Source organism: Myiozetetes cayanensis, unplaced genomic scaffold (genome assembly GCF_022539395.1).
Source record: "Myiozetetes cayanensis isolate MyiCay16 unplaced genomic scaffold, myiCay2020 scf20-37, whole genome shotgun sequence".
Taxonomy (NCBI): domain Eukaryota; kingdom Metazoa; phylum Chordata; class Aves; order Passeriformes; family Tyrannidae; genus Myiozetetes; species Myiozetetes cayanensis.
Genome location: NW_026087412.1, coordinates 14513881 through 14541644, shown reverse-complemented (window position 1 = coordinate 14541644; position 27764 = coordinate 14513881). Strand labels below are relative to the sequence as shown.

General features: G+C 55.6%; 3 protein-coding genes across 6 annotated transcripts in view; all 3 read right to left on the bottom strand.

Moving 5' to 3' along the window:
• Positions 1–1010: 1010 nt before the first annotated feature.
• On the bottom strand, positions 1011–7224 carry DECR2 (2,4-dienoyl-CoA reductase 2). Of its 2 annotated transcripts, none has more exons than XM_050317734.1 (9): positions 7117–7224; positions 6970–7038; positions 6589–6640; positions 5320–5455; positions 4921–5045; positions 4303–4396; positions 3921–4025; positions 2707–2924; positions 1011–1850 (listed from the first exon to the last, which is right to left on the bottom strand). In XM_050317734.1, the coding sequence occupies exons 1-8, from the start codon at positions 7212–7214 to the stop codon at positions 2707–2709; spliced, it is 897 nt and encodes a 298-aa protein (XP_050173691.1). In that variant the 5' UTR covers positions 7215–7224; the 3' UTR covers positions 1011–1850. The 2 variants fall into 2 exon arrangements, with proteins under 2 accessions (XP_050173691.1, XP_050173690.1); XM_050317733.1 differs by having other exon boundaries at positions 2736–2924.
• Positions 7225–8913: 1689 nt separating this feature from the next.
• On the bottom strand, positions 8914–11215 carry LOC126641257 (nucleoside diphosphate kinase, mitochondrial-like). Of its 2 annotated transcripts, none has more exons than XM_050317763.1 (5): positions 11122–11215; positions 9528–9658; positions 9324–9425; positions 9153–9253; positions 8914–9062 (listed from the first exon to the last, which is right to left on the bottom strand). In XM_050317763.1, exons 1-5 carry the CDS (start codon positions 11207–11209, stop codon positions 8960–8962), a joined length of 525 nt encoding a protein of 174 aa, XP_050173720.1. In that variant the 5' UTR covers positions 11210–11215; the 3' UTR covers positions 8914–8959. The 2 variants fall into 2 exon arrangements, with proteins under 2 accessions (XP_050173720.1, XP_050173719.1); XM_050317762.1 differs by having other exon boundaries at positions 8926–9080.
• Positions 11216–13890: 2675 nt separating this feature from the next.
• Positions 13891–27764, bottom strand: part of XPO6 (exportin 6) — a 53972-nt gene continuing 40098 nt past the window's right edge. For both annotated transcript variants that reach the window (XM_050317631.1, XM_050317630.1), the window contains exons 13-24: positions 27486–27645; positions 26150–26242; positions 24669–24813; positions 23853–23999; positions 22207–22396; positions 21443–21598; positions 20086–20200; positions 19438–19609; positions 18892–19053; positions 17397–17495; positions 15918–16148; positions 13891–14613 (exon numbers count right to left, since the gene is read on the bottom strand). In XM_050317631.1, the coding sequence (XP_050173588.1) occupies positions 14512–14613; positions 15918–16148; positions 17397–17495; positions 18892–19053; positions 19438–19609; positions 20086–20200; positions 21443–21598; positions 22207–22396; positions 23853–23999; positions 24669–24813; positions 26150–26242; positions 27486–27645 (1772 nt within the window). In that variant the 3' untranslated portion in view covers positions 13891–14511. The remainder of the gene's footprint in view (positions 14614–15917; positions 16149–17396; positions 17496–18891; positions 19054–19437; positions 19610–20085; positions 20201–21442; positions 21599–22206; positions 22397–23852; positions 24000–24668; positions 24814–26149; positions 26243–27485; positions 27646–27764) is intronic.

The window sequence follows — 27764 nt, the reverse complement described above, 5'->3', positions numbered from 1 at the left end:
AACACCGCGAACTGGACCCCCGAACCCCCCCGGGGGTGAAGTGCGAACCGGGACTCCCGAACCCTTCCGTGGATGAACGGTCCGTGCATCGGGAACCCCAAACCTCTGCAGGGGGTAACTGTGAACCGAGCCCCCTGAACCCCTCCGGGGCGGCACCGTGCACCGGGGTGTCTGAACAACTCCGGGGGGAATCGTGCACCTGGATCCCCATGGCCCTCCCGGGAGTGAACCGTGAATCAGGATGGCCAAACCCCTCCAGGGAAGGCATCGTGCTCTGGGACCCCCAACTCCTCCGGGGGGATGAACCATGCACCAGGACTCCCAGCCCTGTCTGGTGAGGGGCACTGGGACACAGCTGGAACCACCTCTTGGATTAATGCCCAGATTCAGGGCTCACAGCCCTGTGGGTTCAGTCAGCTGGCGATTTCTGCTGGAGCACTGGGATGACCCCACCAATGCACCCGTGAACTGGCTGAGCAGGTGGAATTACAGCCCCTGGGTATAATTAGCAGCAAACCTGATGAGCAAGAGAATCTCCAGCCACAGTGACCCTGCCCAGGCCATGGATGTGTGTGATGGCTCAGGATGAGCCTGGTTGGGCCACAATGTGTCCCCCCAGCATGGCTTTCCCAAAGCTTCACAGCTTGAGCTGGAGTTCAGCAGCATCTCTGTCCAATCAGTCCAGTGCTGGGAAGGATGGAAACCTCCACTCCAAATCCTTTTCCTCATCGTAGCCATTTCCAAAGATAAGCAGGGCAGGAGGGGGCTCCTTTGTCAGTCCCACAGCTGCTCTCCCTGGAAGACACCTGCCTAAACCACTCCCTGCAAAATCCGCTGGGCATCCAAACTCCCAGTTTCCAGATAGCTCGAGCAGCCAGGGATCCTGCCTGCACAGGGCTGGGCAGGGAGATCAGGTCTGGTAGTGGGACCAGTGGTTTTCCCCTCTCCCTCAGGACCCAACACCAGGACCAGTCCCCAGGGCAGGCTGAAGTTCAGAGAGAAGTCACAGCTCAGGGTGCAAATTCTTTATTCGTGGCCTGGAGGAAGGAGCAGAACCTGGCAAGTTTACAATCAAGTAGGAAATACAATTAAGTGGGGAAACAAGCTTCATGGAATTCAGAGTGAGGCTAAAAACCGCCTTCAGGAGCAGGAGGCTGCATGGGAGCAGTGTGTGCCCCCAGGGTGCTGGCACCCCAGTCCTCTGGGAGGAGCTGCCTTCACACCAACTCTGCTCCTGGGAGAGGGGCATCTCAGCTGCATCCACGGCAGCCTTCAGGATGCCCCCTCTGCACCACTGGAGGGGATGAGGCCACTTCCCCCTGCCAGCTCCTGCTGCAAAGGCAGGGCTGGTCCCACCACATTGGGTGGTTCTGACCCCAGGTGAGCTGAGCTACTTCCCCCCTCCCTCAAAGGAGCTGCTGCTGGGGGTCCTGGGCAGTTCTCAGGCTGAGATGGGGGGAGAAGAGGATGGATATCCCAGGGGGCACTGCCTAGGACTTGGGAAAGGCCAGGAGAGCGGCTCAGAGGGACACAAAGGGACAGTGACCGTCACAGCCCCACCCCTTGCGCTGTCCCTGCAGCCTCAGCCACAGCAGCTCAGAAGACAGTCAAGGCACAGGATGGGGGTGGGACTGGACCCACCCAGGAACCCCTGAGCTCTGTCCCCCAGGCAGACACGGGGCTGGCAGTGTCACCACCACCAGTGGCCACCCAGAGGCCATGGCCGTGGGCACCTGCTCTGGGAGAGGCGTCACCCCGAGGTGTCCCAGCGCAGCTTCAGTCACGTCTGTCCCTCGGTCAGTCCCACGCTGTCCATCACTGGGGTTGGTTTGCTCCTGCAGACCAGAAACCTGCAAGGGAGGGTGGAGGTGGGGACAGAGCCCTGCCCTGCCCCGCCAGGCCTGGCTCATGGGGGCTCCCGGGTGGGACACAGGCAGGGGAGATGGGAAGGAAGGAGACCCCTTTCCCTGACAGGCTGGGGGGAACATATACAAGGAGGAGGCTGTTGTGACTCTCCGTGCCCAGTCCTGCTGCTGGGGCACAGAAAAAGGGACATCATGTTGCTCTGGGGGACACTCAGAGATGTCTGGACAAGCACCCAGTGGGAATGACAAGAAACACCACGGCACAATGCAGGCTCAAAGGAAAAACTGAGCAAGTTCTCCTGCCCTTCTCAAGTCATCCCTAGGAGTGTCCATGAGGTCACCATACCCACTGCCATGGCAGCCATGCAGGTAGAGAATCATGGAATTGTTTAGGTTGGAAAAGCTCTCTGAGATCATTAAGTCCAACTGCTCTCCAAGCACTGCCAAGGCCACCACTAGCCCATGTCCCCAAGTGCCACATCCACATGAGCTTTTAAATCCTTCCAGGGATGGGAACTCCACCACTGCCCTGAGCAGCTGGGCCAGGGCCTGATCACCCTGTCAGTGAAAAAAATTCCCAATATTCAATATAAACCTCCCTTGGTGCAACTTGAGGCTGTTTCCCCTTGTCCTGTCCCTTGTTCCCTGGGAGCAGAGCCTGATCCACCCCCAGCTCCCCCTCCTGTCAGAGAGTTGTAGAAAGCAAGAAGGTCCCTCCTGAGCCTCCTTTTCTCCAGGCTGAGCCCCCCCAGCTGTTCCTCATCAGACTTGTGCTCTGTTCCACAGGGAAGGTGTTTCCCTGAGGACCCTGCTCCGCCCCCCGGGGGGAAATGCACGTCACCTAGAGTTTAGCAGAGGATGAGGCAATACCCAGCAAGGCAGAGAAGCTGTTGGCAGAGGTAAGCCAGCTGCCACCATCCACAACCAGGGTGGTTCCTGTCACGTAGGAGGACAGGGGGCTGGCCAGGTACAGGCTGCTGTGGGCAATCTCCGTCTTGTTCCCCGGGCGCTGCAGGGGGATCGTGTCAAACAGGCTCGAGTCCTCAGCAAACTTCCCACCTAAAAGCAACAGAAAATAGTCAGCTTGGACCGTGGGAGCACCTGTCCATCACCATGGCCTGCCAGGTACTGCAGCACTGCCTGTGGGGCTTGTTGAGTGCTGCAGGGAACGGGGATGAGATCCTGGGACAGCCCTGGGGACACAAACCTGAGGAGAGCTAAAGGAGGGGAGCTCAGGCCCAGCAGTGGGGTTTGTACTGACACAGCAAGCTCAGCAAAGGACCTGAGAGCTTCAGAATCACAGAATGGTCTGGGTTCAAAGGGACTTTAAAGCTCACCCTATTCCAACACCCTGCCATGGGCAGGGACACCTTCCACCAGCCCAGGTTGCTCCAAAAGCCCCCTCCAACCTGGCCTTGGACACTTCCAGGGATCCAGGGGCAGCCACAGCTTCTCTGGGCAACCTGTGCCAGGGCCTCCCCACCCTCACAGCCAAGAATTTCTTCCCAATATCCCATCTAACCCTGCCCTCTGGCAGTGGGAAGCCATTCCCCCTTGTCCTGTCACTCTGTGACCTTGTCCCCAGTCCCTCTCCAGCTCTCCTGGAGCCTCTTTAGGCCCTGGCAGGGGCTCTCAGGTCTCCCTGGAGCCTTCTCTTCTCCAGGTGAACCCCCCCAGCTCTCCCAGCCTGGCTCCAGAGCAGAGGGGCTCCAGCCCTCAGGACCATCCTCAGTGGCCTCCTCTGGACTCACTCCAACAGTTCCATGTTTTTCTCAGCCTCCAGGGATGCACCACCACCCCACTGACAGACTACAAGAGCCAAACCATCAAGATCAGGCAAGGCTGAGTTTTGGGGAAGCACCTTCCATCATGGCATCAGAGAGCACAAAAAGATGCCACTCAAGGGACAAAACAGTGCCCTGGGAGGTACCAGGATTGTGGAAAGGGACGTGCCTTGCCCAGCAGCAACACCCCACGAGCTGTGTGGCAGTGGGGGTGGCCCTGGTACCCTCCCAGGGAGGTGCCAGGCAGGGATGGGAGCCCAGGTTGCCTCACCCAGTCGCCGGAAGCCCTCGGTGCCCGTGATGGGTCCCGGGGCCAAGCTGTTCACGCGGATGTTGTTGGGTCCCCACTCCACAGCCAGGTGACGGGTCATGGCATCTGGGCAGGGATTACAACAGCAGTGAGAGAGGGGGAGCAGGGCATTCCAGTCACTGTTTTACTGGGGGGTGGGAGGCAGGCAAAAAGAAGACTCTGGCTGAGAATAAAGGATGCTTGGGGGGAGGAAGAGCCTCATCCCAAACCCAGGCATGCAGTAACCACACCCATTCACACTCGCCCCTCCTCAGGACATCTTCCCATCCCAACATTTGGGGAAGAACTGGCTTCTTTATTGGCCCCACACAACTCAGAGGCCCAGCAAAGAGCACTGAGGTACCTATAGCAGCCTTGGCAGCCCCGGCATGCACCTGCAGGGCCTGCCCTCGGTAGCTCAGGGTGGCTGTGATGTTAACGATGACCCCGCCGTGGTCCTGGGGAAGGAAAGGAGATGTGGAGTTAGGGAACAGCACAAAGGGGGGGAGGACAGCAGAGCTGGGCTACGAGGGACAGTCACCCATGGACACTGCCAAACCATCACTGGGGCAGCTCTGTCCACCCAGCCTCAGAGCTGGGGCAGTCAGAGGAGCCCTGCCAGGAAGGTGGGACATGCAGGGAACAAGGAAAGGCCAAGAGAAAGCAAAAGAGCTGGAGAAGGAGCAGTAGGTCACAGCTTTTTCAGGTGGCAGAGTATGGAAAGGTGCTGCAGCAGCCAAAGGCCCAGGGCAAGGCAAGGACAAGCAGGATTCCCAGGTCATGGCTGGGATCCCTGGAAGGGAAGGCAATGGATCTGCACAGGCTGGGTGGCAGAAGCCCAGCAGCACGGTCCTGAGTACACGGTTGCTGTGCTCCCTTGTGCTCTCCACGCTTCCCTGAATTCCTCAGGAGCACAGCATGGCTTGACACCACCCCCTACCTACCAGAGCCTCTCCTCCGAGTCCCCCCGAGTCCCACTTACCCGGAAATATTTCTCAAAGAGGACTTTGGAGGTGTTGAAGGTGCCAATGGTGTCGATGTCCATCACTGTCTTGAAGGCGTTGAAGGACAAGGCACTGGCTGGGCACAGGAAGTTTCCTGCAGCACCTGAACAGCAGGAACAGTCAGAAGGAGGCCAGGAGAGATCCCACAGGTTCAGGGCAATTCTCTGACACAGAGGGCAAGGGATACTGTCTGGATAGACTGGCGAGCACGTGGGGACAGCCCTGATATGGGGATGCACTGGTGGCTCCAGCAGCACAGCCAGCCCGAGGGTGCAGGGGAAGCAGGGATGACCCAATCCAGGGATGCCCACGCAGGAACATGCCCTTCCCAGCAGCAAGCCTGTCCCAAATCCTCCCCCTGCCCACTCCATCCTCACCGTTGATGAGGATGTCGATCCTCTTGAACTCCTTCAGTGCCTCATCCACAGCTGCCACGATGGTCTGGGGCTGCCTCACATCTACGGACAGAGGCAGGCACTGCTGCCCTGTGGCTGCCACCAGCTTTTTTGAGGCCTGCAAGGATAAAAAGAGACTTCAGAAGCTTTCTGGGACCCTCTTCTTCAGCAGGGGTTGGACCCAGACCTTGTATCAGGTGAGCACAAAGCCGGGGAGGAGCACACAGCAAACAGTGTGGGCAGGGGAGAGACCTGCCTGGACATGGCCAGCTCCTGCCTGGCAGCAGCCTGGGAGCCCTGGGGTGGACTGGGAAAGCTCCTGCACATCATGGATGTTGGGCTGGCCCTGAGGCTACAGCTGGCTAAGCCCAGTTATCTTTGTGGCCTGCCATGGACACAGCACATCCCAGGACACATCTCTGCAGGGCGAGTACAAAGGTTGGACCCCAACGAGGCGTTTCTGGTATGAGCACAGCCATCATTAACCTTTAGATCCAAAAAGTCAGTGGGCAAAAGGGCAAAGGCAGAGCAGGAAGGTGTCAGCTGTGAAAGGGGCCAGCTCTGCAGCTCAGGGTTTGCCACAAGCCACCCCCGAGGCTCGTTAAGAAAGTGATTTTCCTTAGCAAATGAAGCACAACACTCAGTAACACTCCAGCTCCCTGCTTGGACTCCTTGGGCCCCTCTGTGAGAGGCTCTGAGTCCCAACAACCCCCTGGTGCACTGAGCACCAGCAGCCCCAGCCCGTGACCCCTGAGCACTAAAACCTGCTGGGCTTTGCAGCTTTTTCTGGCATGAGCATAGAGGAATGTGAAATCACAGCAGATCACACCTGCACCTTCCCCTCTACCCCAAAACAGGGTAACAGGGGTTTTGGAGCTCAGTGTACCCACCACAACCAACACAACCCTTGCACAAGGGCATCTGCAACTACTCCAAGCTGAGATTTAAGTTTGGCCTTGGGTTCTGCCACGTTTCTGCTGACAAACTTCCACCTCATCTTGTTTCTGTCTCTCTCACCCAGAAAAAGCCAACATAATGGGTGGAACAGCCCTCCCAAAGTAGGTTCCAGGTTAACTGAGCTGTGCCGGGAGGTGCAGCCCCCCTAAACCTGCACCCACCCTGCCCAGCAGTACCAGCTGCTGGTGCTGGAGCGCTCAGAGCCGGGAGCCAGGGCAGCACTGGGAAGTCCTCTCTCCTGCTGCGCTATTCCCAGGGCTGCCAGCTGCAGCCGGGGAGGATTCCCAGACTCACCTCCGACAGGCGCTCCAGGTTCCGGCTGGCAATGACGGTGCGGCAGCCGTGCCTGCAGGGAACGGGCTGGTCAGAGGGGCCGGGCAGCGCCGGCTCCTCGGCACCGTGGGCAGGCCCTGCAGGAACCGCCGCGGCCCCGAGCCCGCAGAGAGCAGCAGAGCTCTGCCCCGGGCTGGGACAGGGCCGGTCCAGCCCCCAGGGCCGCAGCCCCGCAGCCAGGGCCGCTCCTGCCCTCAGCTCTGCTCGGGGCTCCGCTGCCCTCGGCTTCACAGCCCGGCGCTGCCGGGGCCTGTCCCCGCGGCTGGGGAAGAGAAGGGAAAAGGGAGAGGGGAAGGGGAGAGGGGAAGGGGAGCGAGAAGGAGGGAGGGGTGGCCCCCGCACCTCATGAAGATCTCGGCGATGCGGAAGCCGATGCCGGACCCCCCGCCGGTGATGAAGGCGACCTGGCCCCTGCGGGAACAAAGCGACGGTGAGAGCCGGGCCGCGGGGGGTGCGGAGCGGAGGGCCCCCCCGGCCGGCGGGACTCACGCGAGCAGGTCGGGGCTGAAGAGGTGCCGGTACTGCCGCAGACACTCGTCCTCAGCCTCGTCCGGAGGGGCCCGAGCGGCCATGGCAGCCTCGGCCATGGCGGCACCGCCCACTGCGCATGCGCGGCTGGAGAAGCGTCGCCTTGGCAACGGGGAGGGACACAGGGGACACAGCGGCACCCAGCGGCCACGGGGGGAACGGCAGCGCTGCGGCAGCACGGGGAGCACAGCCCAGACCAGCACAAACCAGTACAAACCAGTATAGACCAGTACAAACCAGTACAGACCAGTATAGACCAGTACAAACCAGTACAGACCAGTACAAACCAGTACAGACCAGTACAGCCCAGTACAAACCAGTACAGCCCAGTATAGCCCAGTACAGACCAGTACAGCCCAGTACAAACCAGTACAAATCAGTAAAAACCAGTGCTCCCAGTACAGCCCAGTACAAACCAGCACAGTCCAGTACTCCCAGTACAACCCAGTACAAACCAGTAGAGCCCAGCACAGCCCAGCACAGCCCAGTACATTCCAGTACTGTCCCAGTACATCCCAGTGCTTCCCAGTACACCCCAGTGCTGTCCCAGTGCTCCCAGTACATCCCAGTGCTTCCCAGTACATCCCAGTGCTCCCAGTACATCCCAATGCTCCCAGTACATCTCAGAGCTGTCCCAGTGCTGTCCCAGTACATCCCAGTGCTTCCCAGTACATCCCAGTGCTGTCCCAGTACATCCCAATGCTTCCCAGTACATCCCAGTGCTCCCAGTACATCCCAGTGCTGTCCCAGTGCTTCCGGTATTCCCAGTACATCCCAGTTCTGTCGCAGTGCTCCCAGTGCTGTCCCAGTGCTCCCAGTACATCCCATTGCCATCCCAGTGGTCCCAGTACATCCCAGTGGTCCCAGTACATCCCAGTGCTCCCAGTACATGCCAGTGCTGTCCCAGTTTTCCCAGTACATCCCAGTGCTCCCAGTACATCCCAGTACATCCCAGTGCTGTCCCAGTACATCCCAGTGCTCCCAGTACATCCCAGTGCTGTCCCAGTTTTCCCAGTACATCCCAGTGCTTCCCAGTACATCCCAGTGCTGTCCCAGTACATCCCAGTGCTGTCCCAGTACATCCCAGTGCTGTCCCAGTACATCCCAGTGCTCCCAGTACATCCCAGTGATGTCCCAGTGTTGTCCCAGTGCTGTCCCAGTGCTGTCCCAGTTTTCCCAGTACATCCCAGTGCTTCCCAGTGCTGTCCCAGTACATCCCAGTGCTGTCCCAGTGGTCCCAGTACATCCCAATTCTGTCCCAGTACATCCCAGTGCTGTCCCAGTATATCCCAGTGGTGTCCCAGTGCTTCCCAGTACATCCCAGTAATACCCCAGTCTCTTCCAGCGACCTTCAGAGGCTTCTGCAGCCTCCCAGTGCCTCCCAGAGCCTCCCAGTAACAGCCCAGTGCCCAGCAGGAGCAGCCCAGCGCCTCCCAGAGTTTTCCTGGAACACCCCGGTGCCCCCTGGTGTTACCCCAGTGCATCCCAGAGCCTCCCAGAATCACCGCAGTGTCCCGCTGACATCCCAGTGGCTCCCGGAACTTCCCAGTACCGACCCTGTGCCCTCCGAGGACACCGCAGTGCCTGCCAGAGCTTCCCAGTATCGCCCCACTCCTCCTGGGGACATCCCAGTGCCTCCCAGAGCTTCCCAGTGCCTCTACAGGGATATCCCAGTGCTTCCCAGTACCACCCCAGTGCCCCCCAGAGCCCCCCAGCATTGCTGACGGCATCCAAGGGACGAGAGCGGAGCCAGGGCTGGAGGCACTGGGGTTTATTGGGGGTGTCCACGCGCGGGGGGCCATCCCTAGGGCCCGTAGGTTTGGTCCCGCTCTCTGCTCTCCCAGTCCACCAGCTCATCCCGCCGGAACCAGAAGCCGATCTCTCTCCGGGCCGTCTCCACGGAGTCGCTGGCATGGACCACGTTCCTGTGAGGGGGCAGGCATGGGGACAGCGCCACGGCCACCACGGGGCCCCACCGCCACCCCGCCCTGCCCTACCTGCTGATGTGCACGCTGAGATCCCCCCGGATGGTCCCCACCGAGTCGGTGTCCCCAACCATGGCCCGCGTGGACCTGACCACGTTGTAGCCCTCCCACACCTGCGGGACGGGGACAGCTGAGCCCTCCGCGCCCTCCGGGACCCCCGAGCCCCCCGGGCGGGCCCCTCACCATGGCCACCACCGGCCCCGAGGTCATGTAGGTGACGAGCGCGGGGTAGAAGGGCTTGTGCCGCAGCTCCTGGTAGTGCCTGTCCACGAGCGCCCGGTCCACCTGCCGGCAGCGGGGGGTGACAGCGGGGACACCCCCACCGGCACCCCCCTCCCGGCACCCCCGGGCCGGGCGCGGAGCGGCATTCCCTGCAGGAACGGGTACCTGGAGCAGCTTCATGGCCACCAGTTTGAAGCCGCGGCGCTCGAAGCGCTGGATGATGTTCCCCACGAGCCGCCGCTGCACCGCGTCCGGCTTGGCCACGACCAGCGTCTTCTCCTGCAGCTCCGGGGGGGCTGCGCGGGCCGAGGGGCAGCGTCACCACCACGGGACACGGCACCGGCACAGGCTGTGGCAGCAGGACCCCAAAAAACGCCCCCGCGGCACCGCGGGTTGTGCTGGGTCCCAGCGGCTGCCGAGGGGAACCCGTCCCCATCCGTGTCCCCACCGCCGTCCCCAGCCCATCGTGGGTGTGTCCTCTGGCCGAGCTGTGCCTCTCAGGCCGGCGGGGTCCCAGCAGGGACCCAAGGGACGTGCCACAAAGCCCCGATAGTGCTGGGGATGTGTCCCTGGCCAGGAAACACCCTTCGGCCCAGGGTTGTCTCTGGTTTTGGCTGATGGCTCCGCACTGCCGTGTCCCGGGGCCGCGGATGCCACCCCGCCTCCTGCCCGGCCCTGGGTCCTTCCCCCTGCCCGGAGGGTCCCTGGTCACAACCTCCACTGGTGGAGAGCAAAACCGAGCACCGTGGGATGGCAGGGTCTGGTATCGCTCTCACCCACAGCGCTTCGGGGCAGCAGGGTCTGGCTCCACCGCGGCCCTGCCACAGCCGCGCTGCAGAAGGGGACACAAGTCCCCCAAGGGACAGTGCATCCTGTCCGCTGAAGGGACAGAGGGGACAGGAAGGGAGAGGGAGAGAGGACGCCAAGCCGGAGCATTTCATCATCAGCCCCAGCATTCGGGTTCCCATCCTGGCCTGCAGGGCTGAGTAGCCTCGGTGCTGGCGGGGGCAGAGCGAGACAAACCACCCCGAAAGTTCACCCCCTTCCCTGGGCATTGCTGGACGTCCTGCTTTGCCAGGATCCTGCCCCATCCCCTAAGGACAGCTCCGGGGTCCCTGCATCACATCCCCGGGGACATCGAACCCCTTGGGACCTTCAGGGAGCAGCCAGCTCTGGCCTCTGCCCTGCACTGGCACACGGGCATGGGGTAGGGGACCCCGGCACCGACTCACACCGCAGAGGAGTGAAGGACCCCCTGAGTTGGGACCCGGCCAGGATGGAGGGGTCGGGAGCACCGGGAGGGGATGAGCCCTCGGGGGCAGGAGGGGGACAGGACAGACTGGGGACAGGAGGGGACAGGACAGGGACCCCAGGGGCAGGGCAGGGATCGGGAGTGGGTCCCCAGGGGCAGGATAGGGAAGGGGCTGAAAGGAATACAGGGACTGGGACAGGTTCTCTGAGGCAGGGCAGGGATTGGGACAGGTACCCAATTGAGGCAGAAACCTGATCCCCAGGGCAGGATGAGGATGGAGACAGGAACGGGACAGGGACCAGGTGTCCAGGGCACGACAGGGACGGGGACTGGGTCCTCAGGGACGGGCCCAGGTCCCCAGGACAGGATGAGGATGGGGACAGGGTCCCCAGGGACAGGGCAGGATCCGCAAGGGAGGATGGGGTCCTCTGGGAAAGAAGAGGGACCAGGTCCCAAGGGACGGGAGCGGATCCCCAGGGGCAGGACAGGGACGGGGCCGTGTCTCACCGGAGCCGTAGCAGCGGGGCCCGGGGGGGCTCAGGCCCGGCTGTCCCCGCGGGAGGCTCCGGGCCAGGCAGCGCCCCAGGGAGCCCATGGCGAGCCCGGCGGTCGGACCTGCCGCGGCGGGGCCCGGCCGAGCCCGGGGATGGGTCAGGCTTCCGTCCCTCCCCTTAAAGCAGCCGCCGGGGCCGGGCGGCCGCCGCGCCTGCACGGGAAATCCCGGACCAGGGCATCCCGGCACGGAGCATCCTCTCGGTCCGCAGCATCCCGCTCTGGAATCTCAAGCCCTGCCGCGGTGGGAGCAGAGCCTAAACCCATGCCGGGAGGACCTGACCCTGCCAAGAACCAGACCTGCCCCCGAATGTCCAGGCAAGGAGGGTCCTGGTTAGCCACGCCAGCCTGAGCTGGGGCACAAGGAATCGCCCAGGCCCGTGGAAGAGGCACAGTGTGGAGCACCCAGGCCAGTGAGTCCCCTCCGTGGCTGCCCTGGACACGGAGTGGGTGCTGGGAAAGGGGTGTTAAGACCACGGGGTACAGAGGCATTGCCCAGATGGGAGCCCCTCTGTTCAGTTCTCCAATTCCCATCCCAGACCCCATGCTGGGAAGTCACTTTTTATTGAGCTTCCCATGCATCCCAAACTCCAGAGACACCTCATGGGAGAGCAGCTTGACAAGGCCATGGAAAAAACCAGTTTGCTTCAAGTCTACTTCCTAAAGCTGAAGGAAGTGGGGGGCCAGAGCCCCTGGCAGGGCCTGGGAGGGGACATGGGGGCTCTGGGGACTCACTGTGCTCCCCCTGGTAGCAAAAAACACCCCATGTGGCTTCCCTGTGGGCAAATAGATTGATGAACAGGCTCTGGAAAAGAGACTTTTTGCACCCAAACAGGGGGCTGAGGGTCAGGAAAGGCCCCTCTCCAGGATCTGCAGGACCAGGGGTGATGGGACAGGTGGGTGGAAAAGGAGAAAGAAGTTTTAGGACAAGGGGTGGTAGGTTGGAGCCTGGGCTCTGGCCATCTGCTGCCATCAACCAAGAGAAAACCTTGTATTTTCACCCTCTGTCAACACAATGTTTTGCAAGCAGAAGCAGCACTAGCCTGAAGAGCCATGCCAGGATGAACCCCCCTCAGCCCAGCTCCGAAGGGAGCCACAGCTGGAGAACTGGTGGAGGAGGGAGCAGCTGCAGAATCAGTGGAGAACCCCACAGCAGGTTGGAGCAGGGCAGAGCTGCTGTGAGTGACCAGGAGCAGCTCAGGAGGAGGGGCAGGCTCCAGGGACAGGCTTGGGCTCTGCACCACCTTTTCATACACCTAATTAGCACCAGGAAAAGCAAGGACTCCAAGTTTCATGTGGAGATAGTGGCACGGACTTCCTCCAAGTACTCAGGGGCAGGTGTGGCTGGCAGGGAGCTCAGGGAAGGCTGAGAACAGATCACCACCCACGCCTCACCCTGTTCCCTCACCCACCCACCCACACCTCAGTCCTCACTTGCAGGGGCTGTACCAGGTGAGGCACATCCTGGGCAAGCTGGACTCTGCTTCACCTGCCCATGGCAGGGTAGGGAGCCCAAACATCCAGCTGGGCCCAGTTCAGAGCCTGGATGTCGGGCTCTGCACAGGTCATCCAAACAGCATCCGTTATCTCCCCAGGGCAAACACACACAGGAAAGGTGTTTTCCACAGAACTAACCAGAGGAACCATGGGGTAAATGGTGCTACACTCCAACTCACCCTCGGGACCTCACAGCTTTTCAGAGGCAGTCATCTCACACCCACATCTCCAAGTGTGATCCACTTCTTCCAGGTGCACTCCCTCCCCAGTAACCGGTGCTGTTCCCACCACGCAGCCCCAGCTGCAGCTGCCCATTAACCACAGGGAATGAAGACTGATTTCATAGACTCATGGAATGGTCTGGGTTGGAAGGGACCTTAAAGCTTATCCCATTCCACCCCCTGCCATGGGCAGGGACACTTCCACCAGCCCAGGTTGCTCCAAGCACTGTCCAGCCTGGCCTTGGACACTTCCAGGGATCCAGGGGCAGCCACAGCTTCTCCGGGCAACCTGTGCCAGGGCCTGCCCACCCTCACAGACAGGAATTCCTTCCCAATATCCCATCTAAGCCTGCCCTCCTTTAGCTTCAGGCCATTCCCTCTTGTCCTTGTCACTCCAGGCCTTTGTGAAAAGTCCCTCTCCAATTTCATCAATTAAATTTAAAAATCAAGACCATCAATACTGCTACCTGACTGGAGACTGCAGGGAAAAGAAATCCTTCCCAGCTGCATGATCAGGGATCCACAAGCTCCACAAAATCAGGTCCTGCCTGTCTAGGCACTGGATTGCTCAGATGCCATTGCAGAATCTGGCCAGTTGCTGGCCTTCAGCTCTGAGTTCCTGGGATCACTGGGAATGTGGGGAGATTTCTTCCTGCAGGCACCCCATGATCGATGCAGACAACAGTCTGCTGGAGGGAATGAATGGATCAGCCCAAAGCATGTCAGAAAACACCAGGGAGCACAGGCACTGTGTGAACTGGGGCTTGGAATGGGATTGTTTCTAAGGTCCCTTATAACCCAAACCATTCTGAAATTCTGTGATGAAGGAGAGAGGAGGAAGAAGCTACCATTAATCTGCACCTTCCAGGAGCTGCTGGACTTGCTGGGAGACTGGACAGGATCTGCTCCTTACTACTGACGCTGGGAAAGGCTGTGGATCACTGCCTGCATGGCAAAGCACGTTCATTAACAGAACAGCCTAGAGGGCAACTAACCATCCCAAGTATTTAAAACAACAAAGTAAGCACTTTATTCCCATTAAGCATGTCGTTTTAGTATCACAATGGAATGATGAGAAAACGTTTAAAAAAAAAACCCAAAAAAAGTCTCTAATCCCCGAAACCATCGGGGAGGTTTTCAAGGCAATTTAAAAACAAAGGGAGTGACAGAAGTGCCAAACCAGTCCCAACATCAGGAGACTCCTCCTCTGAAAGCCGGGCAGGGCAGGGAGGTGGAATGACACGAAGGTATGAATGTCTGAAGTTAGTCTTTGGCGCTTCTGCCTCGCGTTCGATACGCACATGATCTCTCAAGACAACTCCACAGAAATCTCCGGACGCAACAAAGTGCTACCTCAGAGCAGAAGGAAAGCCCAGGGACAGGGCTTTCCAATAGTTGGGATGCCCCACGGGTGGGCGTTTAAGACACATCCTGCTGACTCCAGCTGCGGGCATTTGGGCTGGCGAGGGAGAACTAAAAGGAAGCGTGGTGTGCGAGTCCAGGACGTGGCAATGGCAGGACCCCGCGTCCTGCAGCGCTGACAGATCCCGGGAGGAGAGGGGGTGGTGGCAAACCGAAAACACGGATCCGCTCCCTACAGTGGTGGAAGAGGAGTCCAGTGCAGCAACTATAACTTCACAGTTCCGGGGGGCAAACTGTCGTTGCAGAGTCTGTAGTAGCGCAGGTCGTTCACCAGCCTGTGCACGTTCTGCGTGAACGAGGGCAGGTCCTGCAAGAGATCAAACAGCACCTGCTACAGCACTGACGTGACAGCGAGAACAGGAGGAGGCTGCGAGGGCCAAACAGCCAGGTGTGGGTTCACACACGTGAGAACTGATCCATTCCTCTGCAGTCCCAGCCCGGGGAATTCCATTTTTTGCAGTCCATGGACAGGGAGCAGAGACGGCTCCAGAGCTGCTCTGTGCAGAGCTGACTGCAGGGGTCCAGGCTTTGTTCCCAGCACTGGCTTCTCAGCACGCACTCAGGCTTAACAGGTCAGAAACCCTGACTGGTTCAGGTTGGAAGAGACCTTAAAGCTCAACCCATTCTACCCCTGCCATGGCAGGGACACCTTCCACCAGCCCAGGTTGCTCCAAGCCCCGTCCAACCTGGCCTTGGACACTCCCAGGGATGGGGCAGCCACAGCTTCTCTGGGCAACCTGTGCCAGGGCCTCCCCACCCTCACAGACAAGAATTCCTTCCCAATATCCCATCTAACCCTGCCCTCTGGCAGTGGGAAGCCATTGCCCCTTGTCCTGTCCCTCCATCCCTTGTCCCCAGTCCCTCTCCAGCTCTCCTGGAGCCCCTTTAGGCCCTGGCAGGGGCTCTCAGGTCTTCCTGGAGCTTTCTCTTCTCCAGGCTGAACACTCCCAGCTCTTCCAGCAGTAATTCCTTGCTGCCCTTCTGCCAAGGCTCCTGGGGGCCACATACTCCCTACCAAGGGCTTATTTTCCTGAAGTGCAATTGCCTTCCAGAGGCCAGTAATTCTCCCAAGGTTCCTTTCCTACCTCACCCTTGATCTTGAATCCCCATTATCTCCCTCAGAAGAGGAATCACTAAATGGATGAGCCTCAGCAGATGGAGAAGCCACAACCAGCTGGTCTGCCATGATATTCCAAAGGGAGGTTACAGACCCCCCATTTGATTTCCACACACAAGGGGTTTCAAGGATTGTAAGCCATTGCAGCTACTCTGCTGTTGTCCTTATTGTCACCCCTCTGGCCAGCAACTGGAGCAAGATTTTGGCAAGGATCTGAGTGTCCCACTCTGGAAAAACGTTGGTCTACCCCTATGAAAACTTCTCCCAGGAAACATATTCCCTGACTCCTGCAGCATCCAGCAGTCTGAGAGATGACATGGCAGTTCTGCTACCTACAGTGAGAAATCCTTGGCTGGGGATTGCTGAGTGTGGGAACGTTTGGAACAAAAGGTACAGCCTGGAAAAACTCTGCCTGGAGATGCTCCCGGATGCCTGCCAGTGTGTTTTGGGGGGAAAACCGGGAATCCCGGGAATATCAGCGTTCCCCTTCTTACCCTGTCCATTTTGAAATTCCTTCCCAGCACGTTCTTCTGGTTGGAGTCCACCCCATCACAGCTGGCCAGGAACTCGGGCAGGAAGGCGGAGTAGAAGCCGTCGAAGTCCACCGAGGCCATGTTGTAGGTGGCGATGCCGATCTCCTCCTGCAGCAGGTCGTGGGACTTGTGCACCAGCACCTGCAGCAGCACGTTCACAAACTGGAACAGCATCGTCGTCCGGAAGATCTTCTGCACAGGGAGAGAGGCACCGTGGTTAGGAGGCACCACTGCTCCCACAGCAGGGACCAGGGCAGCCACAGGGACAAATCCAGCAAGGATGGACCAGGCATGACTGCACCCATGGGCTCTGCAAGCTCCTCTGAGCACTGAGGTTATTTTCCAAGGCAAGCCAGATCAAAAATGGCTAAAATAAGGCAAATTATTATCAGATTTAAAGTTAAAATGAATTTGGCCACACTTACCTCATGCTTTGGGTCTTGAAAGCCCCTTCCAGGGCCTAAAGGGGCTCCAAGAGAGCCCCTTTAGAAAGGGACTTTGTACAAGGGTCTTGAGGGATGGCTTCCCACTGACACAGGGCAGGGATAGATGGGATATGGGGAAGAAATTGTTTCCTGTGAGGGTGGGGAGGCCCTGGCACAGGTTGTCCAGAGAAGCTGTGGCTGCCCCAGCCCTGGAAGTGTCCAAGGACAGGTTGGACAGGGCTTGGAGCAACCTGGGCTGGTGGAAGGTGTCCCTGCCCATGGGAGGGAGTGGAATGAGATGAGCTTTAAGATCCCTTCCAACTCAAACCAGTCTGGATTTTTTGCTCTAACCCAAGTTTAAAGTATTGGTAAAGCCACCAGCATCAAGTCCCATTCCACCTCTAGCCAGCTATTTTCCTCCCCAGAGCCAGGGAATCTGGCCAGCTGCCTGGAATTCTACAGCAGGCACCTGTGAACATGAGGGGCTGTCCTTCAGCTGTGACCACAGATGGGACACTGAAAGCTCTGCTTTCACAGGCTAACCAGATTCCCTGGATTCCTTCTGTAATCCCTCATGACAGCAGCTAACAGGGCTGGATTAGAGGGGCTGGAGGACAGTCCTGCCTGGCAGTGATGGAGACACCACCTGGCAGTGACCTGTGAGTACTGGATACCCTGTCCCACATGGGATAGTTGGAGGGACTTGTCCACTATCCCACTGATGATCCCAATTCCTACTTCCCCAGACTGTCCCTGTGTGTTCTCTGCCTTCTCTCACTGTCACAGGAGGAAACACATCAAGGCTTTACTTTGACTAGAGCTGGGATCCCTTCCCTGTCCCCTGCACAGGATCAGGGAGGTGGTACCACCACTCTGACCATCCAGAGCATGGCAAGCACCCAAAGGCTGGGGCATAAAAGCCATCAAATCCTGACCTGCAGTTCCTGAGTGGTTTGAAACAAGTCCCAGAACAACACCCACCTATTTCCATGCACAGAAGTCAGGCAGGACCCACCTTATGGTACAGCTTCTGCTTCGTGTTCAGCGTCTCCAAGTAGAAGAGGTTTTGCTTGAACAGGTGAATGTCAGGCTGCAGGAAGGACTGGCCAAAGGCCTGGGAACAAAGCAGAGTCGAAGGAAAGGGATTGATATGTCAACAAACATCAAACACGCCGTGCAGAACAACGTCATTTTCACCCTGACACCAGAACAAGCCCCTGGGAGCCTCAGTGCAGCAAAATAACAACACAGGCAGTTGTTCAAGTCAACTGTGCTGCTGCCACATCAATGGGAATTTTAGTGGGAACGTGGTCATATCCCTGCAGAGCTGCTGCCAGGCTGGGCTCATGGGGAACAGGCAGGCCAAGCTGGCACTGAGAGGGACAGGGATGAGCCCAGCTCCCTTGGCAGGCAGGCTGCTCCTGAAGGATGGGGCTGTTTTTCAGGGATGCTTCCAAAGGTGAATGAACCAGGACACATGCACAGGTTGGGTCCTCAATCCCAGTCAAAAGACCAAGGTGACTGGCAGATGTCACTGCCCTGTATCAGAAACAATGTACAGGTGGGACCTGGGATGCTGAATTGGGCATGATCAAAGCAACAAAGAGCCCAGGAACAAAGTTTGCTGGACCCTGAACTAACCTGGCAGGGCTGCACAGTGTGAAATAAAACATCTTTTACACCCTGAACACCTCCAAAACAGGGAAGCAGATGAGATCAGCTCTGTACAGAGACAGCCAGCAGAATTTTAATAATTCCTCTTAAAGGTATCACAAAAGAAGAGTTTATTCCCCCAAACCAGACATTTATTGTCAAATGAATAAAAATAGCCCAAGTCCCCTTTAAGACCGAGCCAGTTCTGCCCTCAGAACTCAGGTGGAAACCAGCACACAAAGTATTAATATCCTTCACACAAACCACTGGCTGTGTGGAGAACACTTACAAGAACATTAAATCAGAGTTTTGTATCAAACCAACAAGAGCCAAGGAATAAAACAAGTAGTTCAGTATTGTCGACCAGCCTGAATTTACCACTGAGATTACTATGTAAGTATCTCCCAAAATGAGGCATCCAGGTGAATTTGGAAGAGTTACACAACTACAGGTGAAAAACCCTTCTAACTCTGCAACTGAGTGGGGAGCCAGAGGGGGTTTGGGCTCTGCTCCCAGGGAACAGGGGACAGGATGAGAGGAAACAGCCTCAGGTTGTGCCAGGGGAGGTTTAAATTGGGTATTGGGAAAATTTCTTTGCAAAAAAGGGTTGTCCAGCCCTGGCCCAGCTGCCCAGGCAAAGGTGGAGTCCCCATCCCTGGAGGGATTTAAAAGCCATGTGGATGTGGCTCTTGGGGACAGGGGTCAGTGGTGGCCTTGGCAGTGCTGGGGCAATGGTTGGACTCGATCTGAGATGGCTTTTCCAACCTAAAGGATTCCGTGATTCCACGTTTAATGCACTGCTACAAGCACTGTGTGCTCCACTGCAGGAAGGGTTCTGGTGGGAATAAGTGAGTTACCTGCATGATGGCACTGAACTGGGCTTCGTTCTCCATCTGCTCCTCTGCCACCCCCCTCTGGACACTGGCCAGCACGCTGGATTTGAAGAAGTACCGCCAGTTGTGGTGCAGGACCCGGAAAAGCAGCTCAAACAGCTCAGCTTTCACATCAGGAGATGAGCGCTGCGAGGAGAGGGGAACACAACTCCAAGTTGGCTCCTGTGCTGGAATCCCACTCATCCCCTGGATCCCACTGCCAGAGGACCCCCATCCAGAGAAGTGCTTGGTAGCCAGAGGAAGCACCAAATTCAGCAGCTGTAGGATCATGCTGAGTTTTGAGTTTTACCTCCTGCTTTGACCATCTCTATAATTTTAGCCTTTCTTGACAAGTCCTAACAAAATCCTCCACCCACACTACTTCCAGTTCCCACTGACTTCTCACCCAGTTTTCCTCCACAGGCACTGACATTTACAGCTCTTGCAAAGCCCAAAGCTTCATTGCTGCCACCCCTCAGCAATGCCTTCCCTTCCCATTCCCCCTTCCCTCTCCTGTGAAGGCAGCCCTACCTCTGCAATGATGGGATACACCTGCTCCATGCACAGTGAGATGACACTGGGCAGGAAAGGCTTGAACACTTGGCCTGGCTCTTGCACCACCACTTGCAGTATCTTCAGGAACTTCTCCACCACCCGGCAGCCGGTGCTGCCCTCGTGGAGGATGCTCTCTGCCAGCTGCTCCCTGGGACAAAAAGAGTCATTAGGAGCCTTCCCAGACATCTGTGTGCTCACCTGATTTACTGGAAAACAGGTAATGCCTCTAAATCTTCTCAATTAATACAGGTCAAGTATATTAAGCCACGGAAGGGGGATAGGTTGTGACTGAGGATTGACAGGCTCCACACCCTGAAAAAAGCTCGAGTGATGGGACACCCTCAGATCTTGGGCAGGAGCTAATAGGGAATGTGACAGTCCAGACCAACAACCCACACTGCCAGAAAGTCCATGGGAGAGCTGGAATTGCACAATGGCAGTTGACTGACCCAGCATATGCTGGGTCACTTATGACCTGGAAATGTTCTCCTCAGATTTAGTCCTGGGACATGACAGGTCTGGACACAGAGGTTGGAAACAGCAGCACTCTCTTTAGGGACAAGGACTCTGTGTGAGCAGAAGTGAAGATAAATCATCCTGAGGAATAAGAAAGAAGTGACCAACCTGGTGAACATGTTCAGGAAGGTCTGTATGATCTGCTCGGTGAAAGGCACTCCCATCTGCACCCTCAGGCCTTGGAAAAGGGTAAGGAAGAAGCTCAGCATCTCATCTGTCACATCTAAGATAAGAACAGCAAAGCAAAAAGGGCATGTTAAGGGAACATTTGAGTGTACCAATAAGTCTTTTTATGTTTAAGTCTTTTATGTATGTCTTAAGTTTGCTCCTCCTGTTCAGGGAACTTCGTTTACTCTTGGGAATTTACCAGCAGGGTTGTCTTAGGAACTGACACCAACAGCAGCACTACAGGCCTTAAAAACTGTTCATCCACTTCCCAAACCTGCCAGGGATGACAAGTACAGGCAGCACCAAACACCTCAGAACAAACACAACACTGCCAGCAAGGCCCTTAGTGTGCTCTGCCTACACAGACTGCCTGGAGAGAGCTCAGGGGATGCTCTGGGCCCATCTCCAGTTGCTCACTGGTTTTACAGGGTTAACAGGAAACACCAGGAAATCCAAAACATCCACACAGCTTGGGGTGGAGGAGACAGAATCCAGCTTCTTTTTTTAGCAGGAACTGAAAAGGCCATTCAGCTTCAGAAGTCATCTTTGAGCACGTGGTTATGCAGTGAGCTGATCAGCACCCAGCTGACCCTTCACCAGTCCCAAGGAAGATGGAATAACCATGGCAAGCTGGAGCTGCTCAGCTCCTCGTTCATCAGACAGCCTTTGACAGCCAACAAACAGCCACTGATGAGGCTGCCAGTCTGTTCTGAAGGCAACTGCTCACAGGAGTCACAGCATCAGCTCAGCTGCCTTGGATCCTCTCTGCACTTCCTTGCCTCCTCCACGGCTGCTTCACTGAGAAAATCCCACCCAACTCCAAAAGTTTTCCTGGAACACCTTTCTCATCATGAGACAAGCACCCTGATGTGATACAGAATGTAAATTGCTGGCCAGAAGAAGGTTCCCAAGTGGCAGTCCTGGTTCCATCTCAGGGAAACAAAATCCCCAAACCCCACATCATTTGACCTAATCTGAAGAGATCTATTCCTCTTTGTCTTCGAGCTTCTGGAGAGAATGTAAATGGCAAACACAGCCAGCCAGAGTATTTTAAAGCTTATTTTTGTGCTCGAGATGATCTCCACCTTCTGGAATTGTGTGACAATCCTTCCTATGGCAGAGATTTCCCTTTCCTCTCGTGGTTCAGCCCAGTCCACCCAGCACAGCCTCACAGCACACCCAGGCACAGCAAGTCCACACGCTTCCCAAAAACACCACCATGACTGAGCTGCTGTTCTGGGTGTGATCAGGGGGTCAGAGAGCTACTCACAGCATGAAACCTGGCCTGTGGTTATACCTGACTGATGAATGAAAGCTGGGAAGAGGGCTAGTGAGACCTGCACGGATTCTTGCAGCGACTGATAACAGATCTGGCGGGACTTGGTGGATTCTCCGGAGATACTTTCTACAATATCCTCCAGAACGCTGAGTGTCTGATGGATGATCACTTTGGCTGCAAAATAAGAGAAGTGATACTTCTTGTATGTGCCAAAACTACTCAGAGGTAAGAAGTTCACACAGGTGACATTGTGTATATTTCTAATTAACTTTTAAAGTGATCCTCAATTAAAAAAAAAAACAAAGGATATGCCCCAAACCAGTCCCAAAACATACACAGAAGTTTCTCTGCAGCCCATCAGTTCAGAGCTCTCCTCCTACATATACAAACCCTCTACAGTATTTCCCAAGTCCCGAAGAAATTATTATTTTCCTTCTTCGGTTTTTATAACCGTGATCCTCACTAATGCTGTTTCCAGTCAATCTTTCCACTACTACAACATCCCAGCACTAGGCTGTTCAGTATTCCTGATGCTATTTAAAGTTTTATCCCCAGTTTGAGTCCACCTTCCCTGGGAAGACAGGACTTTGATGGAAGAGTTTACAAGCAACCTGGGGTGGGAGTGCTCTTCACACAGCAATAAAAGGTCTGAAAATAGAAAGAACACACCAGTTGCTCCTTTCCCACCCTCCCCACGGGCTAAAAAGTTTCTCAGCAATAATTCCTGGGAAATGAGCCCACGAGCAGCTCGCACTGCAGCTGTCAGGGCACATGGTACTCACTGTCCTCCAGCTGCACTTTCCTCTGGGGCAGGATGGCCGTGGCCTTGAGCTGCCGGTACTCCCTGGTGAGGGCCGAGACGAGGCTGGCGTGGTTGGTGGAGCGCACGGCCCACTGCTGCTCCCCCTCGGGCAGGTTGGGCCAGGGCAGCAGCAGCACGTTGGACAGGGCTCTGCACACCAACACCTGCGCCTGGGAGGGAGCAGAGAGCAGCATCACACACCGGTTTGGGCTGGGAGGGACATTAAAGCTCGTTTAAGAAGATGGGGAAGGGCCTGGATTTGAAGCCGTGTGAGGACACTGAGGGCACTTGGGGTGTTCAGCTGGAGAAGAGGAGACTGAGGGGAGACCTCCTGCAGTTCCAACTGCCTGGGCAGGGGCAGAGGAGGGGCAGGACTGAGCTCTGCTCTGGGGGGACCAGGGACAGCCCCCAGGGAATGGTTGGAGCTGTGTCAGGGCAGGCTCAGGTTGGATCTCAGGGAAAGGTTCTTCCCCCAGAGGGTGGTTGGCACTGAACAGGCTCCCCAGGGCAGTGGGCACAGCCCCAAGGCTGCCAGAGCTCCAGGAGGGTTTGGACAATGCTCTGAGGGAAGGGTGGGAATGCTGGGGTGTCTGTGCAGGGCCAGGAGTTGGATTTGATGATCCTTGTGGGTCCCTTCCAACTCAGGATATTCTGTGATTCTCTGATCTCATTCCTCCCCCTGCCATGGGCAAGGACACCTTCCACCAGCCCAGGTTGCTCCAAGCCCCATCCAACCTGACCTTGAACACTTCCAGGGATGGGGCAGCCACAGCTTCTCTGGGCAACATTAAGCAAAGAGTTTTACCATGTCTGCAATTTAACTTTTGTTAGAGCACAACCCCAGAGTGAAGTGACATTTTACAGCTGTTTGACACATCAGCAGTGCTCGCTGTCTGAGGAAAGAGTTCAGGGCAGGTGAGCCCAAGTGAAAACTAACAGCTCTGCAAGGTAAGGAAGAAGCAAAGCTCTGGTATTTAAGGCCCGGGACCAGCTCCCAGCTCTGCCAGAACTTGTCTGCAACAGTAAGTCTCTGTTGTTTATAAAAACAAAGATGATTCTACTTTCATTAGTTCTTGTCTGGTTTACACATTGAGCTTCTTCACTTCTATAGTACTTTATGCTCCTTGCTAGCACACCCTACAACCATATCCCAGCCTCCACTGTGGCTTTTTAGTACTATAAGCAGAATATATATTTATAGTATTTATATTACAGAAGTAATATAAATAAGTATATTCCATTTATAGTATTTGGGGTAACTGTAGTACTTTCAGTAACCTGGAGTGAGGCATGTGGAGTGCTATGTGGAGTGCTAACCTGTGTTTCACAGAAAACTCTTCCTGTAGGTCAGAATCAATGTGCCTGTACTGTAAAAATGATGCAGAACCAGGGACTGTGTCAGCAAGTGAGGAAGGAAACAGATCCAAGAGATCTGTTTGTATTTTTTCCTTGTGCTGTTGCTTGAAATAGGTCATTAATTACAAACACTATCACTGGATATCCACAGTACAGAGAGAATTGCTGCCCCTCCATACTTTTTGAGGTTATACCTTGTCACAGCAAGACCTGAGGCACAGCCTCCCCAGGACATGTGGTGCACACTGAGCCGTGTCTGAGACAACTCACCTTATCTGGCAGCCGCTGGGCAGAAGTGTCTGTGATCCTGTTGAACACCTTCTGCACTGCTGGGATGCTGATCAGGAACACCGGGCGCACCGTGGTGGCTAAAGAGACCAGCAGGTGACACGCAGAGAGCAGCAGCTTCTCCTGCACCTGAGAGAGAGACAGGGTGGTCAGCCTGCCCAGTAACATCCCACCCAGAACAGATGTCACACAGCACCAGGACTGCCAGGACCAGGAAGGGGGAGCCAGGTGGGGGTCGGGCTCTGTTCCCAGGGAACAAGGGACAGGGTGAGAGGTAACAGCCTCAGGTTGTACCAGGGGAGCTTTTGGTTGGATATTGGGAAAATCTCATCATGGAAAAGGTGGTCAGGCATTTGAACAGGCTGCCCAGGGCAGTGGTGGAGCTCCCAACCCTGCAGGAATTTACAGCATATGGATGTGGCACTTGAGGACATGGTTTAGGGGTGGCCTTGGCAGTGCTGGGGGAACAGCCAGACTCAGTCTTGGAGAGCCTTTCCAAACTAAACAATTCCATGATTCTATGATTTATTTATCAATTAGAGTGTAAGTTAGTTCCCTTAATACCACAAAATAGAGATTTCCCTGCTTTCAAGCCAAAAAATCATTAGTTTATACACCTGTAAATTGCTTACTCTCAAATTAGCACAGTGTTCTTCAGAGCTGCTCTTGGTCTCACCCGACGAGACATTTGCTGTGTCTCTCTCAGACCCACCCCTGGAGCCCCAGTGTGGTCCAGAGCAGACCTGAGCACTTGTGGGTCACCTGCTGCAGGTGGAAGCCCGGTGGCAGCAGCAGTACCTTGGAGCTGATGAGGGGGGTGATGGCCTCCAGCGCCGTGGACACCAGGGAGATGAACTGCTCCGGGTTCTGCCGGTGAACTTCGCTGTAGAACTGGGCCAGCCAATGAGCATAGGCCTGCAGGGCTGCCAGGGACTGAGCGTGGCTGGGGAGAGGCACAGCAGCAGTCAGAGACAGGGACAAAGGGGACACAAAGAGAAGGGCACGGTGCTGAGCACGCTGGGAACAAAACATGGGTGTTCTCAGACAAATCTGGAAGCACTGCCTTTAAAAATTCCTTAGTGCTGTTTTTTCTCTTGGTCCTAGAACCCATACATTTAAAGGTGTGCATATTTAAAGGTGTGCAGCAACTGGGCTCACCACTGACCCACAATACTGAGCCAAAGGTGTAAATTGATAAGGTCAAGTTATCATCAACTGGTACGTCGACTATAACCATACTTCATAATGACAATTTTATCACCATATTGAGTCAGGATGTTTCAGACAGGTGTCCTCCAAACGTCTGACAAAGTGCCTTTGTTAGGAGAGCATTAAAAAATGGATCACAGGTTTCTTAGGGCCATCAGGCAGAGCAAAGGATGAAAACCCCTCGTGAATAGCTCATGGAAAACACCTCCCAAATTATTTCAAACCAGAAAAGGAAAGAGACCATTAGGAGAACACAAAATTCAGTGCTATTAACTTGGGACTAACAGGAGACATTCAGGGAACTGCATGATGAAATCTAGTGGGGTTTCCAAGGAGCTGCTATAGATGCAATTGCAAAATAGAATACAGAATACATGTTCAAACCTTCAATTCTGCCCACAGAACAGCAGCTGGCAGGGAACATGTTTGGGCTACACAGCCTTGGGAAAGGAAGGTCTCTAAAAGGCTGTCCTAGTGGTGACCTAGCACCAAGATTTCACACAATAACATCTGGATGGCAGGCAGTCATTTGTCCCAGAAATGGCCTGCACAGCTGGAAGACACGTGTTTGTCTTGGAAACCAAGGACCCTCAACTAGGAAAACCATCTTTTACCTGAGGCATAGATCTGACTTTGGTAGCAAAAAAATCCATCAACTGGAACTACACCCTGAGAGCAGATCCATTTCTTTACAATATCACTATTGTAACACTTATTTAATCAGTAACTACACTGCAAAAGAACGAGGTTTTTACAGGGCACAATCCCAGTTTGCTTTCAGAGCTAACACAATGGGCAGTTTTCCCTCTCACCACGAACATATTTTTCTTTAAATGCCCTGAGTACATCCCTCAGAGGAAACAGTGGTCCCAAATGCTGGCAGCAGCCTTGACTTTCATCAGTACAAAGAAGGTGCCCTGCTGGTGAGCTACCAACAGCTGGAGAGGTGATTCACAGAACAGCTCCCAGCAAGGGGGCAGAGCAGCAGACCCAGGAGCTCTGATGCTTCTCCAACCCCCAGAGGTCCCCAGTTTGGGTGCCATCATTTACAGAGGGTATGCCATACTCACACATCAATGAGGTCAGGTTTCAGGACAGAGGGGACCGCGGTTTCAATGTTGTACAGTTTAATCTGGGATCCATATAACGTCACTTTTACCAGCCTGGAAGTGCAAACACATGTGGCAGTGTAAAGGCATTTTTGTGATTTGGATATATATACATGCATAAATCAGCTTCAACACCTGACCTGGATGCAGCTCTTCCCCAGTCTGTGCTGATATTTAGCTAACATGCAAATAAGATTTAGACCACTTAGTTTAAGTGGTTCAGAGCCTACTGCACTGTTTGTGATCAGATGGAACAAATCTGATGTTCCTGCATGTAAATGAAAAAAAATTAACAAAGGCAGCTGTGTAAAGGCCTGAAAATCTGCAATTAGCAACTGTGTGCTAATTAAATTTCTCGGAGGGGAGGAATAAAATGCCTGCATTTCAGCTTTCATAAGGTCTTTTCATTTAAGAAAAGAATCACAGAATTGTTAAGGTTGGAAAAGACCTCTAAGAATACCAAGTCCAATCCTCAGAGGAGTTTTTGATGATTTTGTTTTCAGAGGTACAACTCTAAAGCAATCAAACTTTACATGTCATTTCTTTGCATCACAAATGCAGATGCTGGAAAACAAGCATCTCAGTGTTTTCAAGAAACTGATTTATTTGATCCTTCCTGTTAGTTATTTCTTTCATAAAGGACTTGGGAAACTTAGAAGGGACCTTAAAGACCATCCCATTCCACCCCCTGCCATGGGCAGGGACACCTTCCACTAGCCCAGGTTGCTCCAAGCCCCGTCCAGCCTGGCCTTGGACACTTCCAGGGATGGGGCAGCCACAGCTTCTCTGGGCAACCTGTGCCAGGGCCTGCCCACCCTCACAGTGGGAAGCCATTCCCCCTTGTCCTGTCACTCCAGGCCTTGTCCCAAGTCCCTCTCCATCTTTTTTGTCAGCTCCTTTCAGGTACTGGAAGGCCACAATCAGGTCACCCCCAAAGCCTTCTCTTCTCCAGGCTGAACAATCCCACCTCTCTCAGCCTTTCCTCTCAGCACAGCTCCATCCCTCTGATCAGCCTGGTGCCCCCTCTGGACTCACTCCAGATGTTGGTTCCCCCATATCTGGAGCAGCTCTGCAGGGGGGTCTCACCTGAGGGGGCAGAGGGGCAGAACCCCCCCCTCCCCTCCTGCCCACGCCGTGGGATCAGCCCAGCTTGGCTTTACAATTAAGGCTCTGGCCACCAAGTTCTTCACATTTCAATATCACCCATCACAAGGGGAGGCTGTAAAAGCCTCCCTTGTTTTTCCACCCTGCAGAGCCCCTCAGTGCTGCTGAGGGGACAGGAAGGCCCCGTACCCACCTCTCCACCACGGTCAGGGCATCGTTGAACCTGGCAGCGAACACATCACCAGTGAAATACTCTGCCAGGCGCCCCACAGCCTGCAGCAGGGAGCTCAGGTCCCGCAGGGAGCAGTGCAGGCGCCTGCAGTCGTTCTCTGCAGTGATGTTCAGCCTGTGCCCTGCAATGACAGCACAAAGGCCCGAGCGTAAATTATCGCTGGTCTAATCACCACCGGCTAAGAGCTGAGAATTCACATCTGGGCAAGAGGAAAAAAAAGCCGTGTAACTTTGTGACTAA